The following is a 22,259-nucleotide window of genomic DNA, read 5'->3' on the forward strand; positions in this document are numbered from 1 at the left end:
GCTGCAGCTCAGATTCATTCCCTGGCCTGGGAACCTCCATAGATGAGGCCATTTAAAAAACAAGAAAGAAAAAAGAAGTGTTTAAGCTGTATTTCCAAGTGATTAAGGAGCTCAAATATGTATCCCCCTTAAACAAAATTATTGAAAATGCATGTAAAATTCCAGAAGACAATATTCACAAATGGTAAAAGTCTTGCATTTACCTAGAAGCCTTTCACGTAATTTTCTGTTACTTTTTCCTTGAGTATTTTCCCAATGTTCTAAAATGAATATATATTACCTTTATAATGAAAAAGAAGCCCTTCATCAAAATGTTTGGAGACTTGAAAATATAAATACGTAAAATTTTACCTAGTGTTCCAGAAATCCTTTTGTCTCATGTTACTATCATTCCTTTTCCTCTTTTTAGGTTTTCATCTTTTTGTTTCTCGTAATTTTGCATATGTGATTGTTTTCTTTCTTTTGCTTTAATTCACTTTTTAATCTCAAGAAAACTAGCAAAAAAATTTGCAATTTATAAAAGGGTAATATACTATGTCTATGAGGTTTACCTGAGGAATCCTTAATTGCTATAACATTTAATAATTAATCAATGCAACTTACTATATTATACTATCAATAAGCAAAGGGATTTAGAGTAGTATTTTATTAAAAATGAAATAATAATAATAAAGTAATAACAAAAACTGAATAAGAAGATAAAGGGAAGTATTTAATTTGATGAATAGTATCTACAAAAATACTACAGGGGATATTATACTTAATCTTAAAGATAATGCATTTCCTCCAAGATTGGGAAAAAGTAAAGAATGTCTGCTCTCACCACTTCTTTGCAACATTATATTAGAAAACTTAGCCAGTGAGATGAAGTGAAATAAATATAAGTCAAAGAACTGTCTTTATTGGCAGAAGATACACTTGTAAAAAAATAAACAAAAATATGGATTCTACACCTAATTAGAAATAATTAATGAATTTATCATTGTTATTACAAGTATATATTAATATACAAAATTCAAATATTTCATATACACAAGGCAGTGAAAAATTTAAAAATAGTTCAATTAACTACTTAAAATAATATCATAAAGTATACACTATCCAATAATACATCTAATAAAAATGTGTCAGTCTACTAAAATAAAAATAAATATTTCTGGGAAAAATTAAAGACTCAAATGGAGTCTTTAACACACACATACGTATTTACGGATAAGAAAGATCTCTATTTTTAGTGTATAAAATGTCCCCAATAAATCTACAGATTTAATATATCAATCACAATTCCAGCAAATCACAAATGCTTCTCTTCATGTTTTGTCAATTCTTTGACTCTCTCTCTCTCTCTTTTTTTTTTTTTTTGGTGTTTTACTTTTTATATTATCTGTTGCTATATTGTCAAATTCATTAATCTTTTCTTGTGTAGTATCTAATATGCTCTTAATCTCATTGAATATTTTTTCATTTCAGATCATATAGATAGATCTTTTGTGTATTTCAAATTTTGCAGTTTTTGTTTTTAGAATTTTAACTTGTTTCTTTTTTAAATATCTTTCATATTTATCCTTAATATCCTTAGGCTTTTTTTTTACCTTAATCAGCATATGGAATGTAATTATAATCTCTGTTTTAATGTCACTGTCTATCCATGATATGCACCTGTGTCATTTCTCTAGGTTCTTTCTATTGAATAGAATTTGTACTCATCATGGGTGATATTTTCCTGATGTTTTGCATGCCTGGTAACTTTGCATTAGAATTCAGGCATTGTGAATTTTATATCATGGGATGATAGATAACTTTGTAGTATTTTAAATATATTTTTAAGCAACACAGTAATATCATCAGATTTTCATTTTGAAAACACAACAGTGATTCCAAGTATAAGGTCAACTGGAGACAATTTCAATGCAATAACGAAATTCAGTTAGAAAACTGTTGTTGTAATCCAGGAGAGAAATTATGAGAGATTAGTCTGTGCCTAGAACAGTGCCTGCCAAAAGGTAAAGCTGTATAATTATTTGTTGTATTGCGCTGATTCTTGATCAACATGTAGCAGTTATTTACACTACCCTTTTTGATTTATAGAATATTTTATATTGGAAAATAATTCTATGCTGAAAGACACTATCCTGAAGAAGAAGATAGTAAAGTCAGAAATTAAAACGCTTCATATTGACGACTATGGTAAAGTTTGGTGCATGCTGTTTTATTAAAGAACAACTTTCTCTGCACCTTATTGTTTTTCCTGTAAATGACTCTCCGTCTTTAATATTTTGCTCTTTCTTTAAAAGAACTTCCTTTACAGTTGTCCTTTCCCAAAGATTTTACGGACCGAAATCAGTATGCTCTTCTGTTGATAATGTAAGTATTTTATTTGTTTTTGAAATAAAGGACTCTAAAGATTTTATAATTTTTCTTATATCTCACATGACAGTATTCTGATTAAAAAACAACAGAGGAAATCCTATGTGTGCAGTTAACTGGAACAGCTGTCAGTTATATGAGTTCCTCAAGGATACCACCACTAAATAATATGGAGGGATGTATAATTGTTTGTACTTCTTGCATTCCAAATTGAGCTTAGTGTTACCACTGGGAATAATCACACATATAGTTTGGTTTATGGATGTTTTCTTAGCATTTACTCAAGTTCTGTGCTCCTTTTTTTTCTTAATAAATGATATTGGTCTATAATTTTCTTTCTTTGGGATATATTTGTCATATCAGAGTTATGCTAGATTTATAAAAGCCATTTTTTTTAAAATTGTGGTGAGAACACTTAACATGAGATCTACCCTCTGAACAAGATTTTATGTATCCAATAGTGTTGTTAACTACAGGTGCAATGCTGTACAACCAATCTCTAGGATTCATCTTGCATGACTGAAACTTTATACCCACTGAATAGCAACTCTCCATTTCCCTCTCCCCTCCAGCCCCTGGCACCTGCACTCTGCCAAGTCCAAGGACCATCCATCCTGCACACTGCTTCTATGAGTTTGATTCTTTTAAATGCCTCATATAAGTGAATTACGTGGTATTTGCACTTCTTGTGACTGTTTATTTCATATAGCATGTTTTTAGGGTACATCCACATTTTCACATGCTTACATGTGAAAGGCTTACCTTATTTCTTGATGCAACAATGAGGAAACACTTCTTTCCACTGCGGAAACAGTTGAGTTATATTTATATCTCTCAAATCAGTTTTCCTTCCTGGATTTATGCCCATCAGGAAGCAGATCCCATCCTCAGGAAAAACCTGACTTAGGTTTTTCCAACTTGGAACTGGAATTGGAATTGATTCCCTTCATACTTTCTGTGAGACTATATTGTGACTTATAGTATTGGGCACAGAAGCCCTCTGCTATTTATGGATTAACTAACTTGATATTGATGTAGAATTGTATTCCTGAGAGTTATTTTCCTTATTAAGTACCCAGCTAACATATTGCTATGAGAGTGCTTAAAATTGTCTACAATTATTCAGAGCTTTAGCAGGAAGAGTAAAAATGAAAATAACATTACTTGTCATGACCACTGAAGGTGGAAAATAGTATTCAGTCTGTGGAATCAAATTGCCTGGCTTCAAATTCCAGTTTTATTGTTTACTAGCTGTATGTCCGTGAACAAGTTACTTAATTTCTTGTAAGGTTTGGTTTTTCCAGATATAAAATGAGCATTACAATACAGCCTATGTTTTGAGGCTGCTTTTTAGATTAAATGAAATAACATATAAAGTGCCTCACACATACGATTCTTATACTCATTATGACTATAATTCACTCTTTTTATATAGACCGCATTGATTTAGTTTTTTTAAGAAATAGAGGCAATTTGTCATTTTATTTTAATAAGCAAAATATCACAGAAAATACAATGCTTAATATCTTCACTTACTCCAGTATTTATTCCTAACTCTAATACCTTGACCTAACTTTGTTTCTTCTGTCTAGACCTTTCTCCTTTGTCTCTAATGGCCCAGAGGCCCTGAAAGTTTTTGCTATCTTCCTTGACAAGGTTCTTACTCTTTTTGTAACTTAACTCCTCTTGTATCTTCTCTTTCATTTAGTTGTCTTCAATTCTTCCTTTTTTCAATCAAATTACAGTTGATGTACAGTGTTTATGGCATACAGAGAAGTTGGGTATATATGTATATATCAATATATAATGAATATATATAAGAATATGTACATATAAGAATATATATATACATATTCTTTCTCGAATTCTTTCCCACTACAGTTTATTAAAAGATATTGCCTATAATTCCTGGTGCTACAGAGTAGGTACTTGTTTCTCATCTGTTTTACATATAGTAATGTGTATGTGTTAACTCCAAATTCCTAATTTAGCCTTCCTCCCTCCTTTCCCCTTTGGTAACCATAAATTTGTTTTGTATGTCTGTGAGTCTATTTCTGCTTTATAAATAAGTTCATTTGTATCCTTTTTTTTAGATTCCATATAAGTGATATTTATATAAGTAGTATTTATCATTTTCTGTCTGACTTACTTCACTTAGTATGATAATCTCTAGGTCCATCCACATTACTATAAGTGGCATTATTTCATTCTTTTTTTGTGGATGAGTATTCATTTCTTATTTGAACTATATATGTGGTTTGTTAGGTAAAATATCTAAGACATTAAAATGAAAAAAAAAATGGAAAAAAAATTTCAACTGCATCTTTAGCCTTGGTCATATTTCCTCTTGGGAAAAGGGATTGTCCTTTTCATTCACTGAAAAATAAGGCTTCTTAGGGAAAGGAACCCTATAGACATCCTTTCTTGAAGCATGATTTATGTGCAGACATATGTGTAGACCCTTCACCCACTTGCATATCTACTGTCTCCAGGGTGTGTCACTCTTTGGGGGAAGTAGACAAGAGTTCAAATTCTCTCTGTATCATTGAGTCAGAGAAGCCAACTGTCTCATCCTGCCATCAGATATGTGCTTTGGTTTGAATGATTTTTATTTCATAAGAGGAATATAAGGAAAAGCACAAGACTCAATTTTCTTATTAGAAGGGAATAGTCGAAGTTCCCATGGTGGCTCAGTGGAAACGAATCTGGCTAGCATCCATGAGGATGCAGGTTCAATCCCTGGCCTTGATCAGCAGGTTAAGGATCCGACCTTGCTGTAAGCTGTTGCAGACAAGACTCATCTGGCATTGCTGTGGCTGCGATGTAAGCCAGCAGCTACAGTTCCAATTTGACCCCTAGCCTGGGAACCTCCATAAGCTATGGGTTCGGCCCTAAAAATACTAAAAAAAAAAAAAAAAGGAAAGACATGGAGTTCCTGTCTTGGCTCAGTGGAAATGAATCTGACTAGCATCCATGAGGACGCAGGTTCTATCCCTAGCATTGTTCAGTGGGTTAAGGATCCAGTGTTGCTGTGAGCTATGGTGTAGGTCACAGACGCAGCTCAGATCCTGCATTGCCGTGGTTGTGGCCTAGGCCTGAAGCTGTAGCTCTGATTTGACCCCTAGCCTGGGAACCTCCATATGCTGTGGGTGCAGCCCTAAAAAAACCAAAAACAAAATAAAGGAACAGCAGTCAAAGATTTTTTTAGACACAGGATAGTAAAGGCTTAGGAGTCAGGTAGGCCTGTGTTTAAATATCATTTCAAAGATTTACCTGTACATTCCTTGATTTTTCTAAGCTTCAGTTTACTTATAAATAAATTGAAGACAATAACAAAGAAAAATCTATATAAACCTGTCACCATAGTGTCTGGAAGAGTATAAACATTTGCACTTAGTGTTTAATAAATTGCAACTATAACCATAGTTTTTTATTAGTAGTAATAGTAATTTCAATACTAAAAATTATCAATATAAACACATAATAATGTACTTTAGCATCCATAAAATTATTTAATAGACATTACTAAGGCAGAAAAATAATGTAATTAAGCCCATAGGATATACTTTGCTACTTTTTCTGTTTATGAAGAGAAAAATGAAGGTGAGTATTAACTCATTACTTTTCATTCATTTTCATTTGCTGATTACACTAAATATTAGTTTACTTTATCCAGACTCTTTAGTTTTCAGGGGTAAATTCTCAAAATTTTATAGAATATGACTTACAATGCCAAACTGAGGATTTTTTTAAATTTTATATTTATAAAATGATCTATTGCTTTAAGCTACATGATCATCCTTAAAATATTTATGCTTGGAAACCTATATAGATCAAAAGGGCTTAAGTAAAGTGTTTTCTTAGATCATTTATCATTTAATGGCATTTTTTTCTCAAGATTAAATCCTGTGTTTAGTGATAAGTGGACTCCCCTCTTTAAAAAAGAAAATAATAATAATTTACTGTTTTTCTTTAAATGGGCCATTTGACAGTGAAGAATAATAAAGTAACTATTATTTAAATGAGCCTAAGAGATGATTTCATGATTTTGGTGTCACTACTTTATTGTTATTCTGTGCATCTAGTACCTGACAGACTGTGAGTTATTTCTTCATCTATAGAAATAGGTTTATATCCAGAAAATTCTATAATGAAAGTATGAGTAGCTGAAAGAAGATTGGCTTTGAAGAAAGTAGCCTCTGGCCATTTGGAATCCTCTTTCTGCTAAATCTTCATTATGGAACCTCAAAAGTAATGGTTCTTTGAGGACCTGTCTGGGGCCATACTTTCTGAAACTCAAACCTAATTTCATGATATTGAAAGTATAAGTGAATCAATGGCAACAGGATTTTTACCATAATAGAAAATCTAAGAAGTGTTGCCACTACAAATGAGTCTCAGTGGCCAAGATTTATAGTAGCCTCTGTGGGTTCATGACTACCTTTTTCTTTCCTGCTCCTATTGTCCTTCCAGATGCCTGATTGTCTTTCTTCAGTAGTATTTTTTTTTAACATTTTAGGGAGTACTTAAGAACCCAGTAGTCTGTATTCTTGTTTATACAGATTCTATATCCATCTCGTATATAGTCTATATATGATAGCCATCTATATCCGTTTCAGCATTAGATTATTGTTTCTTACATTATTCTTATTTTCTAATCCTGATTGTGCAATTTAGTACAATACACATTTACCATGTTGCTTTTATGTTCAAGAAGCAGTGCTAATGGCTGTGAGGTGACAAAAATATTACAAGCATCTTGAAATCTGTAATCTTTTTCAGATTTGTTAAGTACATCTCCACAACGCCTAGCACACATAGAGGAAGCTTATGTAAATGTACTGACTAATCTGTAATTCTTTTAATTTTTCAAGATTGAAGATTATGAGAGTGATAGCCTATAATTAGACATGTTCACTTGATAAATAAATAGGAATCTAAAGGCCTAGACCCTGGTAGGAAGTAATCCAGGCAGATGTCCTGTTATTAAAAATGAAAGTTTTTTTTCTTTGTTTTTTCCTTTGTGTCCAGTAAGACAAGCATATCTAGGTGAGGAGTTTCATTTGGTACCAAGGAATCATCATGTCTTTCCATTTTCTACTCTTTCATGTTGAACTTATCCATGCCACACTTGATAAAGCTGTACCTCAGAGAGGCAGTGACTGATTTTCCCCAAAGCTTTCTTTCAACCTCCTTATCAGCCCATCTATACCCTGTAACAATCTCAAATCTATGCCTCCTCCTTCAGCTACAGCCTTATGTCCAAAGGTGTTCCATATGTTTTGAACCACACTGATTATATCATTACTTTTCCAACTTTGTCTTAGTTTTGTGAGGATGTTTTCCTATACTATTTAGGGAATTTCTGACTCCCACTAGATTTTTGCACCAGTGGTTCTGAAGGAAAGTCTGCAGTCTAGAAGCAAGTATTTAGAGAAATAATTTATAGAATGGCTTATGAAATGTTTTGGCATCTGAAAAAAATAGAAATGTTTAAATTTTATTTTACACATTATATATATTAAACACCTTACTTATTTGTGCATTCCTCACAACAACTAGTTTTTACTGAATTGCTCCACACATATGTGTTGAGTGAATAGATGGATGATGTGGAGAAACCAGATCAACATGGTTTCATGAATCATGAACAGTTTCCACTCAGCCACTTTAACTGGAGAGCATTATTTATTTTTATCTAGATATTTTTATCATTTAATCAATGTTGTGCAAATCATAGTCCTACAACTTGGTCATATTGATGGAAGTAAGATTGTCATATCTTTCTTGAATAGTTATTCTATTTAAAAAGTAGAACATAATTAATTGATATATTTGTAGTGAGAAAAATTTTCCAGCAACTCCTCTCCAGCAGTCCAGATAACATCACTACTTTTTTCATTCCCACATTTTCCTTTCAACAAATACATTGTTTAAAATGTTGAATAAAATGCTCTTGAAACCATGGTTTCTTGCCTTGACCTTTGAACCCAAGAGCCTAGACTCTTCTTCAAGAGTGTAACTGGGCTAGTCAATTCTAATCTACCACCCTGCCCTCTACCTATACTTCCTGTTCTGTAGTTTATCACTATATCATCTCTCTTTTAGTTGCTTTTTCACTCTGCCACTAGAGTGAACTTGGTAAATCTGTATCTGAAAATATGACTGTCCTGGGAAAAATCCTCTCATTATTAATTCACCAACTGATTAAAATTTCACATTCCCTAGCACAGCATACAAGTCTTCATCTGTTTCCCACTTATCTCTCTCTCTTCATCTGACTCCTCCCAACACCTAAAGAGAAACTCAGTGTTCTAGATATTTTAAAAAACAAAACAAAAAAACTGTATTGTTCTGGGAAATATCAGCATCCCAATAATTCCTCTGTGTCTTTTTCTACAGCCTTCTAGTTCCTTTAGTTTCCTTTTCCAACTCGAAAAGTTATAACACTTCAAGATATATTTTTACATAATTTGATGCACACTTAGGTTTTAACGTGTAACCACAGCAGATTACATTTGCTTTGCTGCCTCTTCTATTAAACTGTAAACTCAATGTTGTTAACATCTCCTTTTGTACTTTTTGGCTCTAAGCAGTGACTGAAGCATTATTTGTGTTCATTAAATATTGATAGAATGGATGAATTAATTAATATATGAGTGAATAAAGAAATCAATCAATACTGAGTTAGCCATTAGGAATAAATGAAGTCAAAGTAGAGAAAGAGAGAGAAATAAATGATCTGAGAGTTCATAACATGTTAAAATTAGCCTTTTGACTGAGTTAATTTTGCAGCAGTTTAGTTTCCCTTTCAGTAAAATATGAAGTGAGTTTCTCATTTCTCTTACAATCTTTCTGGATAAAGCTAAATTTGATTGATTTTCAGGCTCTTTTTATTGTTTTCCTTTTACATTTGATCATTGAGCTTATCTTCCTAAAATAATAGAACTTAATAATAGCTACCATTTATTGAGCATTTATTGAATAGGAGCATCATGCTAAGGATGTATACATACTGTCTTTAATCTTTATAGAGACCAAGCAAGATAAATATCATTGTCCTCATTTTAACACAAGTTTTAACACAAGGAAACTATGAATATTGCATGTATATTATCTCCAAGATCATGAGCAGAACAGAATTAGTGTTTGAACTCAAGGTTTTTTTTAAATTTATTTTCCAGATTATAAAGCTCTGCTCTTTCTATTACACGATATTCTATTTACATAGTCCATTGCATGACATTTTTATTAGAAAATTATCAAAAATTCTGTCCAAAATCAGTAGACTTCTCTAAAGCTAATTTCATATGACCTTTTGTTCTTTCCACTTAGCAGTTCATGATAATCTCTAGAATGTAATATTTTCCACCTTGTTAATGCTTTGATGTAAAATAATGATTATAAAATCATGAGTAAATTCCTAGGGAGTCCACATGAAAGATCAAATTCTCAGCCCAGATAATTTCATAAAGTTCCAAATTCTAATCAAAGGGTTCATTTTGTAGGAAGTCTTTACTCCTCATTTATTCTGTGGATTCATAGCCTTTTGAGCATGTCAGATTGTCAAGAGTAAGTTTGTTTTGTTTCCCAGGAGTAAAGACATACATATTCTGAAGCTTCTATAACATTATTTGATTACCTACTTGTTTATGCCAAATACATACTCATTTCACTCTCAGTTTTTTATAGAAATAAATTTATTGAAAGTTCCCTTGAGATGTAGAGGGTTAAGGATCTGGCATTGTGGCAGCTGTAGTGCAGGTCACAACTGTGGTGTGGGTTCCATCCTAGCCCAGGAACTTCCATGTTCAGTGGGAGTGGCCAAACAAACCAAAACTAATAATACATTTACTAAATGTATATGGACAAGACACTCAAAGAGTAAATATTATTGCTTGGCCATGTAAGAGAGTCAAGGCTTAAAGTTTAAATTTCTGAATTTCCACTATTTACATGAATGGAAAATGTACTCTATAATACACAGGAAAAATATAGAAAAAACAATGGCATTTAATCTTGGTAATGTAAGGGGGGTGGGAGCTGATAATTGCTTTTTATATTATTCTTGAGCAGATTAGACCTTGTTCTCTCATAATCTGTAGATAATGCATCTTAATCTAAGCATTAACTTCTTAGTACTATTTAAACCTGTATGCACCCAAAGTTGATATATTGAGAAAAATGTCACAGGGAAAAAATTTCCTACATTTATAATAAATTTTTATGTAATGCGTAATATTCTTTGACTATTCTTTTAAAATCGGTATTTGTGTGCACATATTATATATACTATTTTAGCTCATTCCTCTTTTAAAAAAATCATTAGAGTATAGTTGATTTACAGTGTTGTGTCAATTTCTGCTGTACAGAAAAGTGACCCAGTCATACATATATACATACATATATATTCATTTCTTTTTCTCATATTATCTTCCATCATGGTCTTTTCCTCTCTTAATACAGGTCTCAGAGTAGTGACTTCATAGGTATGACATGAATGGTATGGTATGGTGTCACATGAATGATATTAATTGATTACCTATTTAAAACATACAAGTATATTCTATATTTTAAAATAGGCTTCTGAATACTTTTCAAGAGAAGTATGTCCTAATTTACTCTGTTTTTTTAATATTTGGATAGTCGCATATTAAGTCATAAATATAAGAGGACAACTATATTTAAATCATTCTTTTTTTCCATTTTAATGATTTTTTCTGAAGTCTGTGATAAAAGAGAATAGTTCTCAAGTTCATTGATGACTTTATGCTATTCCAGGATTCCTTACCTCTTTTTCTCTTTTGCCTTATATATTAAAATATAATGAATCATATAAGACCATGTAGCATATAGGTAAAATAAAGAAACATTAAGGGATATCAAAGACAATAGGAAGCTATGCCAGAAGTATAGGCATTTCTCTTATAACATCATGCATGTGTTCCTGAGGAAAAAAGTATGGTGCAAAATCACACACTAAAAATTACAGGTTATATAGAAGAAATGAGACTAGGAAAGGAGCTCAAGAATATTAAACTTTTTAAGCCAAAGCACAATTTAAACAATGCTATTCCTATTAAAGTACTAGCAAGTTTACGTCTTAACATTTTTATCTGGTACTAGTCAGTTCTTTCAGCCTTGAAATGGGCATTTGTGCTTCCTTCTTGAGGGCATTCTTTCTACAACATTTTTATTAAAGCATTTTTATCAAAATTACAAACCTGATGTGAGAATAGCCTTCATCATTAGTTCACTGTTTACTCTGATCCAGGTCTTTGCAGCCTTTACAAGCAGAACTCTGAGTTGTCACCAAAGCCTGATTCCAAAGCTATCAGACCAGCCACAACTTGCCCTAATAACATGCCTTCTGCTGAGTTTCAAAGCCTTATGTCTGAAAGACTTTCTCTTCAATCGAGAGCAGGTGTGTTCCTGACAGTACAAGTATTAATGTCTTGGGGAAAACTGCAGGAACTAGAGTGACATTGGTAACATATCAGTTCCCTCTTAATTTATCACCTACAAATTATATCACATCAAATGAACACATGTTGAACAGAACACACTGAATCCTTGAAAATCAAAGTGTAAAAAGTTGTATTGTATATATGTATAATATACATTATATATGTATATATAATGTATATTATGTGTGTGTGTGTGTGTGTGTGTGTATATATTAGGACATTTCCTAATGTATAAGACCTTATCTATTAAAAGGTGAAAATTTTGTAAAAAAATACATTTTCAGGCTTTTATTACTTTTCCTTAAAAACTTCTAAGGATAAAGACATTCTAAAGAGGTGGTATAAATTCAGAAAAAGCAGAAAAAGACTCAGAGATAGAACTTAGTGAAAAAAATTAAAGAGACTTTCAAAACTTAAATGCTCTTCTGGCTAAAAATTCTAATTTTCTTTCTTCAAGGAAGTAATTTCTTTTTTTTCTTTCCTTTTTTTTTTAATTGTTATTTCCCCAATACATTTTTTTTCTGCTGTACAGTGTGGTGACCCAGTTACACATACATGTACACATTCTATTTTCTCACATTATCATGCTCCATCATAAGTGACTAGACATGGTTCCCAGTGCTACACAGCAGGATCTCACTGCTAACCATTCCACAGGCAATAGTTTGCATCTATAGACCCCAAGCTTCCCATCTACCCCACTGCCTCCCCTTCCCCCTTTAGCAACTGCAACTCTATTCTCCAAGTCCATGATTTTCTTTTCTGTGGAAAGGTTCATTTATGCTGTATATTAGATTTCAGATATAAGTGATATCATATGGTATTTGTCTTTCTCTTTATGACTTACTTCACTCAGGATGAGAGTCTCCAGTTCCATCCATGTTGCTACAAATGGCATTTCATTGTTTTCTGTGACTGAGTAGTATACCATTGTGTATATATACCACATCTTCCGAATCCAATCATCTGTTGATGGACATCTGAGTGTTTCCATGTCTCGGCTATTGTGGATAGTGCTGCAATGAACATACAGGTGCATGTGTCATTTTTTAAGGAAAGTTTTGTCTGGATATATGCCCAAGAGTGGGATTGCTGGGTCATATGGTAGTTCTATGTATAGATTTCTAAGGTACCTCCATACTGTTCTCCATAGTGGTTGTACCAGCTCACATTCCCACCAACAGTGCCGGAGGGTTCCCTTTTCTCCATACCCCTCCAGCATTTGTTATTTGTGGACTTATTAATGATGGCCATTCTGACTGGAGTGAGGTGGTATCTCATGGTATTTCTGATTAGCATTTCTCTAATAATCAGTGATGTTGAGCATTTTTTCATGTGCCTGTTGGCCATCTGTACACTTTCCTTAGAAAAATGCCTATTCAGGTCTTTTGCCCATTTTTCAGTTGGGTTATTGAGTTTTTTACTGTTAAATTGTATAAGTTGTTTTTATATTCTAGAGATTAAGCCCTTGTCAGTTGCGTCATTTGAAACCATTTTCTCCAATTCTTGTCTTTTTGGGTTTTTTTTTATGATTTCCTTTGCTGTGCAAAAGCTTGTCAATTTGATTAGGTCCCATTAGTTTATTTATTTATTTTGTCTTTTTTGCCTTTTCTAGGGCCACTTCCTGCGGCATATGGAGGTTCCCAGGCTAGGGGTCTAATCAGAGCTATAGCCACCAGACTACACCAGAGCCACAGCAATGCAGGATCTGAATCGCATCTGATAATTACACCACAGCTCACAGCAACGCCGGATCTTAACCCACTGAGCAAGGCCAGGGATCGAACCCACAACCTCATGGTTCCTAGTCAGATTCGTTAACCACTGTGCCATGACGGGAACGCCCATTGATTTATTTTTGCTTTTATTTCTGCTGCTTTGGGAGACTGACCTGAGAAAATACGTGTAAGGTTGATGTCAGGGAATGTTTTGCCTATGTTCTCTTCCAGGAGTTTGATGGTGTCTTTTCTTATATTTAAGTCTTTAAGCCACTTCAAGTTTATTTTCATGCATGGTGTGGGGGTATGTTCTACTTTCATTGATTTGCATCTAGCTGTCCAGGTTTCACAGCAATACTTGATGAAAAGACTGTCTTTTTCTCATTTTATGTTCTTCCCTCCTTTGTCAAAGATTAATTGACTGTAGGTGTCTGGGATTATTTCTGGGTTCTCTCTTCTGTTCCATTGGTCTGTCTGTCTGTTTTGGTACCAGTACCACACTGTCTTGATGACTGTGGCTTTGTCATATTGCCTGAAGTCTGGGAGAGTTATGCCTCCTGCTTGGTTTTTATTTCTCAGAATTGCTTTGGCAATTCTGGGTGTTTTGTGCTTCCACATAAATTATTGGATTGTTTGTTCTAGTTCTGTGAAAAATGTCATGGGTAATTTGATAGGGATTTCATTGAATCTGTAGATAGCTTTGAGTAGTATAACCATTTTTACAATATTAATTTTTCCAACCCAGGAGTATGGACTATCTTTCCATTTCTTGAGAAAGTAATTTCTTATCTTAAAGCTATTAAACAACTGTTTTGCTGAGATCAACTCTTATAATTGTGTTCTCTCAAGGAGCTGAGTTATGTATCCCTCTATGGTGTACAGTTGTTTTCCTCTCTGTGTCTCAGTTTACTAAACTGTAAAGTAGTTCTGCTAATAATACTTATCCATAGTTAGCACTACAATTATTATTATTTCTATTTAACTGACACAACAATTAAGCAAAAATTAAAATTACCTGTGTTTATAGAGCCACATTTTTCAGTTGATAAATGGACTTCTAGAATCGACCTAAAGGATTCTAGTTAGGAAAAAAAAAAAACATTGATTATACAGCCGCCGTGTACTATTGAAGATAAATGATGCCGTGTTCAGGATAAAATGCTTCAGGTTCGACGTTTGTATAGAATTAGCATCTGTCTCTGTATTCTAAATCTGTTTTAATCCCTAATATATATCCTGTGTATGGCATGCCTCAGAGTTACTCACGACATTCTGCTTCTGAATTGTATGCTGCTTTAGAAAATGAAAAAAAAAAGTGAGATTATTGTGAAGATCCTCACAAGCTTTTTTTTTTTTTTTTTTTTTTTTTTTTTATCTTTTTAGGGCCGCACTCATTGCATACAGAAGTTCCCAAGCTAGGGGTAGAAACGGAGCTGTAGTTGCCAGCCTACTGCCAGAAACACAGCAACTCCAGATCCTGGCCACCTCTGCAACTGAGCCACGACAGGAACTCCACATGCTTCTTTTTTTAAGGTTCACATACTTGGTTCTGTTTTCTTTTAGAATATATGCCCATGTACCTTAACCAGTGTATAGAACATTTTCCCTTAAAGCAGTCCTTCTTTTTTTTTTTTGTCTTTCTGTCTTTTTCAGGCTGCACCCAGGGCACATGGAGGTTCCCAGGCTAGGGGTCCAATCAGAGCTGTTGCTGCCGGCCTACACCAGAGCCACAGCAACGTGGGATCCCAGCCACATCTGCAACCTACACTACAGCTCATGGCAATGCCAGATCCTTAACCCACTGAGCAAGGCCAGGGATAGAACCTGCAACCCCATGGTTCCTATTCGGATTCATTAACAACTGAGACACGAGGGGAACTCCAAGCAGTCCTTTGGTATAAGAGATATACATGACATTTGCACACGTAAAGAATGAGGTAGAGTTTCTTGTTCTTGATCTGTTTATACAAGGTACTCACCTTTCTTTTGATGGTGAGTGATTTAGGTGTGACCCTCTCTCTCAAAAGGCAAGGGAGTGGATGAAATGCTTTCTGGCTCAGTGGTGATATAGCCATTTCGAGTGGCTGAAAATAAAGATCACCAAGCCCCTTTCTCTTTCAACCTCCACAATCCCTCTGTTAGAAGTTATCCCAAATGGAAATTGGCCAACGAATAAGAATTAATGTAGTAAGACTTCTATGGTAGAGACTGTTAGGAGATTGGAACTTCTGCCCATTTTATTGTACAATTCTGTCTGCAAGGCATCCCTGAGGCCCTTTTCTATTGGTTCTCTTCTGATATTTTTGTGTATTGTCTAGATATTTATCCCGAGGCTGATTTTGTATGGATAATAGTAATAGTCCATTTGGGGGTTTTAGAGTTGGCTCATTAATATCCATGCTGTCCAGCATTTCAACCTGTATTCTGATAAGCTCCTCATTCTTTAGCTTCCTATACCAATATAAATAACTTCATTTAAAAACTGAATTCGGCCTTTGTTTTTTTCATTGTTCTGGTGATAGCTGTTATGAAGTTTTCCTATCATGCTAAGGAGATAAACTCTAGCTTCTATTTAAGAGAAATCAAAGAGCAGAATACGATTGATTTTCTTTCCAGACAAGGAAGGATGCCTTTAGCAGACAGAAATTTATCCTGATATAAGGAAGGACATTCTTTTTATTTTTCTGTCAATTTTCTACTGTACAGCATGTTGACCTGGTTATACATACATGTATAGATTCATCAGAAGGGATTAGACATAGTTCCCAGAGCTATACAGAAGGATCTCATTGCCCATCCATTCTAAAGCAACAATCTGCATCTATTAACCCCAGACTCCCAGTCCATCCCACTCCCTCCCCATCCCCCCTGGCAACCACAAGTCTGTTCTCCAAGTCCATGATTTTCTTTTCTGTGGAAAGGTTCCTTTGTGCTGTATATTAGATTCCAGATATAAGTGATATCATATGATATTTGTCTTTCTCTTCCTGTCTTACTTCACTTAGTATGAGAGTCCCTGGTTCCATCTATGTTGCTGCAAATGGCATTATTTTATTCTTTTTTATGGCTGAATAGTATTCCATTGTGTATATAGACCACATCTTCCTAATCCAATCATCTGTCGAGGGACATTTGGGTTGTAGGGAAGACATTCCATTAAAAATAGAAAGAGAAATGAAAAGACAAGTGGGGTAGGGATGAAAAAATATGCAGTTCTATTAATGCAAAATGTCCTCCCAAATTAGGACATCCAAATTCTGATCAAGAAAAAAAAGTAAATTCATTTTCTGAGTAGTTTCTTGAATATAAAGAAAACATTGAAAAAATAATGCCTCAAAACTGAAAAAGACCTAATGTTTATGTCACAAATTCTATAATCAGTATATCAGGATAGCATTCTCTGTTTTAGTGGTACCTGAGGAAATATATTACCTGTGGAAGTGGAAGAAGAAACTTACACATACAGAGATAGTAAAGAGGATGAGGATGTGGATAAGGAACGGTTATCTGACAGGAAAAAAAAATAACATATTTCTCATAGGATATATGAGAGAACTCATTACACCAATCTGTATGTAGGACAATCCTATGAGAGGAAATCTATGGGAAATAAAAGGAGAAATAGAAGAAATTGGCCTAGAACCCCTTAGCCAATGTATGTATCTGGATATGTATGTATAATTGCTGAAACAGGACAGACTTCATTAGCTTTTAGATGTACTTATGTTGCAATTAAATCATCATTATTTATATTTCATATTAAGACAAGACAAATACTATTTAACTCTACTCTTCTGTCAAACTCATGTTCTATTGCGAAATGAGTTCTAAAGAATAAAATCAAAAGCATTGACAATTCATTTTCTTTGAGAATTTACTGTGTTGTGGCTCTCTGCAGGATTAGTTTCCTTTCCCTTATCTTGCTTTACACTCTGTTCTTCATCCTTCTTTTCACGGTCTTTTGGTTTAATAGATCTAAAATAAAATTGCAGCGCAGCTCTCAACAATTCCAGCTCTTATCTAGCACTTAATGCAGCTGAAGTTGATCTATTCTAGGCCTAGAAAAAGCAAAGACCCATGGTGACTCCTAGCAATTTTCTCTGTCCCCTCCTTTCAAAACCCAATTGAGACAGATACACAGCTGTCAGTATAGCATCTTTGAAGTTCTGCCTTGTAGGGGAAAAAAAAATTCTGCCATTCAGTAGATCACTCATGGCAAGTGCTTTTACTGGTAAATATTTTCCTTCCATATATTCTAGCCAAAATTGTCGTGGTAAGGAAAATACTTTTAAAAATAAACTCCATAATCTTAAATATTTACAACACAGTATTCTATAATGAAAATAATGAAGATAAAAATTGCCAAGGGTAACTCAGCATATTAGTAACAAAGTCAGGACCAAAACCTATGTTTTCTGAACATAAAATCAGCCCTCTTTTCAGGAATTTAAGAAGTTGACCAAACATGTAATATAAACAAATCTCATCACTTGAGTTCAGTTTTAGATATAGATGATGTTTGGTTATGTCATGAAGTGGCTTGTTTTGTTATTTTAAAGATCTATTGAATACTCTGTGTTTTGCTCAGCTTTTTTTCTTTTTTATTATTTGCTCATATCTTGTACTCTTCACCCACAGATGGGAACTCTGCCCTCGAAGACCTTTAACGTCTAAGAAAAGTTTAGTCTGAATTTGATTTTGCTGCCTGTGTTAGGAAATGGATACTTTTCATATTGCTGTGACCTTTTCACTGCTTAAAACACATGGATTTGTTCTTTTCATACAACTTTCAGCAAAATTATATATCCCTATTCTCAACCTTGAAACACTGTTCTTTATGAGTCCCTAGAGATTTCTGAGACAGAGAGCAGAGCAAAAACAGTGTAGGGAAAAAAAAAAAAAAAAAAGGCAGATACTCAGAGAAAAAAACAGGAACCAAGTGAATTGGAGCTCATTAATTCTGCACAGCCAATATACATACACATTGCAGTACCCATTTATATAGCAGGTGATTTGGCCTATAGTACATTCCTTATAGTCATCACTACTGCCACATAGCTTGCTATTCCTACTTCAACAAATAAATAATATTTTCTTACTTTTATTTGTAAAAAAAAATCCAGTATTTTCTAATCAACATTATGCAAAATCACCCCTTGCTCCTGCAGTTATCTGGCTTGTTCCTTATACTGGCAATGCTTAGCATCATAATCTATGTTCTTTTATGAATCATTTTGAAATGGGTATGCCTATATTATGCTCTAAAAAAAGAAAGAACACACCCAACTAGACAGAGCTATGGGTTAAAATTATTGGCTTATAATGGATTGATAACATTTTGTGTTCTAACATTTAAAACAGATAAAGCAAGTTGAAATTAAAAATAGCAATTTAGGAAACAGAGCTAAGGACTGAAATTGTAGTTTTTCCTGGGTATTGCAAGCACGAATAAGGAACTGATTGCTTTGAAAATTTGCAGTCATTTATTAATCATATGTTTGAAAAGTGCCTTAGTTTATACTATATTTTCTTTCTTCTTTTTATTGAACTATAAAAGATTTAAAATATTGCATTAGTGTCAGGTGCACAGCATAGTGATTTGAGTTTTTTGAAGATTATCATTGTAAGTTATTATGAGATATTGGGTATAATTCTCTGTGCTATAGAGTTAATCCTTGTTGCTTGTATTTTTATACATAGTAGTTTGTGTGTATTAATCCCATACTTTTAATTTGTCCTCCTCTGCCTCCCCCTCCTCTGGTAATTTTAAGTTTGCCTTCTATTTCTCTGAGTCTGTTTCTGTTTTGTATATAGATTTATTTGTATTATTTTTTAGATCCCAAATACTAAGTGATATCGTATGTAATATTGTCTCTATCTGACATTTCTCTAAGCATAATACTTTCTAGGTCCATCTATATTGCTGCAAATAGAAATATGTCATTCTATGTGGCATGTATGTATTACATTGTACATACATGCCACACCATAAGCCAATTGACCATTGATGGACATTTGGGCTGCGTCCATGTCTTGGTTATCGTAAATAGGGCTGCAATGAAAATTGGGGTGCATATATCCTTTTGAATAGAGGTTTTGAATTTTCCAGATATATGCCCAGGAGTGGAATTGCTGAATCATATGGTAGTTCAATTTTTAGTTTTTTAAAGAACGTCCATACTGTTTTCCATAATGGTTGCACCAGTTTATATTCCCACCAACAGTATAGGAGGGTTCCCTTTTTTCTACCCTCTCTCCAGAATTTATTATTTTTTAAGTTTTTAATGATAGACATTCTGACTGATGTGAGGTGATACCTCATTATGGTTTTGATTTGTGTTTCTCTATTAGTGATGTTGAGCATCTTTTCATGTGGCCTGTTAGCCAGCTGTATGTCTTTCTTGGAAAAATGTCTAGTTAGGTCTTCTACCCGTATTTCTGATTAGGTCGTTTGGTTTTTTAATTTTTTTTTATATTGAATTGTATGTCCTGTTTTTTTATTTAACCTCTTGTCAGGTGCATTGTTTGCAAATATTTTCTCCCATTCAGTAGGTTGTCTTTTCATTTTGTTAAAGGTTTTCTTTGCAAAAGCTTTTAAGTTTGATTAGGTCCCATTTGTTTATTTTTGCTTTTATTTCTTTTGCCTTAGGAGAATAACCTAAGAAAATATTGCTATGATTTATGTCAGTAATGTTCTGCTTATGTTCTCTTCTATAAGTTTTATAGTGTCATGTTTTATATTTAGATCTTTAAGCAATTTCAGGTTTATTTTTATATATGGTGTGAAAGAATATTCTGATTTCATTGTTTTACATGTAGCTGTAAACCTTGCCCAACACTACTTGTTGAAGAGACTGTCTTTTCTCAATTGTATATTCTTGCATAGTTCGTTGAATATTAATTGGCCTAAATACGGGGGTTTATTTCTGATCTCTTTCGCCTTAATAACTAAAAGCACTCTGCTAATCACTCCAAAGAATCAGTTGATTGCATTTTTCAATTTTCTTGTAAGTCTTTAGGTATCTTTGTTTACCTAGAACATGGAAATCCCTTCGACATAACAGCTCCTACTGCACAGCATATCTTTATCCATAGACATTGCTCAATTTAATTTCTGCACAATGGCCCAAAATTCTTTACATAGGCTTCCTTTTTAAACTCCAAGGAAATATACTAAACTAAGGAAAAGTGACTTCAAAAACAAAAGAGTAATAATAACAGTTTCTATTATTTGATACCTCTAATAATCATTTTATACTGCTTACTATATTTCATAAAGTGTTTTCAAATATGTGATGTTATTTAATGCTTACGAAACTCTTTGAGGAAAATGAGACAGTATTTTACCATTATTAAAGATAAGGAAACTGAATCTTAGTGCTTTAATATTGCCCCAGTCTGTGCTCAGAGTGAAGTTGGAATTCAAATTGTCATATTTTTACTCAGCTTAAATGTTGAAGTTAATCCTTGTATCTTGTCCTCTGTGGATCCTGGTTTGATTTCTAATATTTACATTCAATTCCAAGTTTCAAAATGTAGGATTGCTTAGGCAATTTTAAACTTCACCTGAATCTACTTTCTTGGACAGAAAAGGTTTAGCAAGCCTTTTCTATGTTCTCTATGCACTAGAAACTGTGCTGTGATGATGATTCATGCTATTTCTCAAATAGTAGCCAAGTTATATCAATATCAGCTGAGAACCTGGGGAAAAATAGCAATTTCAGACTCCATTCTGAACTAGGCAAAAGCATATGGATATGTGTAGTAACAATTCCCAATAATCTGATCAAGAGCTAAATTTGCAAAAACTAAAATAAATTAAAAATTAAATTAAAAAAGAGAAAGATGGAGTTCCCACTGTGGCTCTGCCAATTAAGAACCCAACTAGTATCCATGAGGATGTGGGTTCGATCCCTGGACTATCTCAGTGGGTCAAGGATCCAGCATTGCTATGAGCTGTGGTGTAGGTCACAGATGTGGCTTGAATCTGGTGTTGCTGTGGCTGTGGTGTAGGCTGGCAGCTGCAGGGCTGATTCAACCCCTATTCTGGAAACTTCCATATGCTGCAGGTATGGTCCTAAAAAAGAAAAAAAAAAAAAAAAAAGGAGAAAAATTGCAAACACTGTGGAGGAACAAAGAAAATCTAGATTTGAATGACAGGATTACTGTCAAATGAATGATTTATGAAAGAATGGAGTGGGTCATAATCAAAACCCTTCCATGGCACAAATTGTCATATTTACAGTGTAACAATAATAATAATATATGCAATAAGGCATGCAACAGACAACTTCTTCCCCCTAAAAGTGAAACAAATGTTGGTAGTATACAGTAAATACGATAACTGATCTTAAGGGCATAGGTCACAGAAGCATTTTTATTAGTTTACTTTGCCTAGCATAAAAAAATACCGCAGACCAGGTATCAGGGAGTGGGATGGACTGGGATTTGGGGGTTAGTAAATGCAAATCCATTTAGAATGGATGAGCAGTGAGGTCCCACTGCAGCACAGGGAATTATATATCCAATGTCTTGGGATAGGCCATGATGCCTATTTCCCTACTCCCTCCTTTACCTAACTCATTGGTCCCACACAACCTCTGTATCTGCTCTATTTTCTGCCCAGAAGTTATTTTCTTTAGCTAATCTGCTACCCTAAAAGCTTGTTAATTGGGATTAGTGTGTGCATCAGTATATTTTGGTGCTT

At 33.8% G+C, this 22,259-nt stretch overlaps 1 protein-coding gene across 1 annotated transcript in view; it reads left to right on the forward strand.

The window, feature by feature from the left end:
- The window catches only part of DPP10 (dipeptidyl peptidase like 10), a 646,290-nt gene that overhangs the window by 598,885 nt on the left and 25,146 nt on the right, over window positions 1-22,259 (forward strand). The window contains 2 exon segments of the mRNA XM_021075451.1: window positions 2,089-2,187; window positions 2,295-2,364. Of these exon segments, the coding sequence (XP_020931110.1) occupies window positions 2,089-2,187; window positions 2,295-2,364 (169 nt within the window).

Source organism: Sus scrofa, chromosome 15, assembly GCF_000003025.6.
Source record: "Sus scrofa isolate TJ Tabasco breed Duroc chromosome 15, Sscrofa11.1, whole genome shotgun sequence".
Classification (NCBI taxonomy): Eukaryota; Metazoa; Chordata; class Mammalia; order Artiodactyla; family Suidae; genus Sus; species Sus scrofa.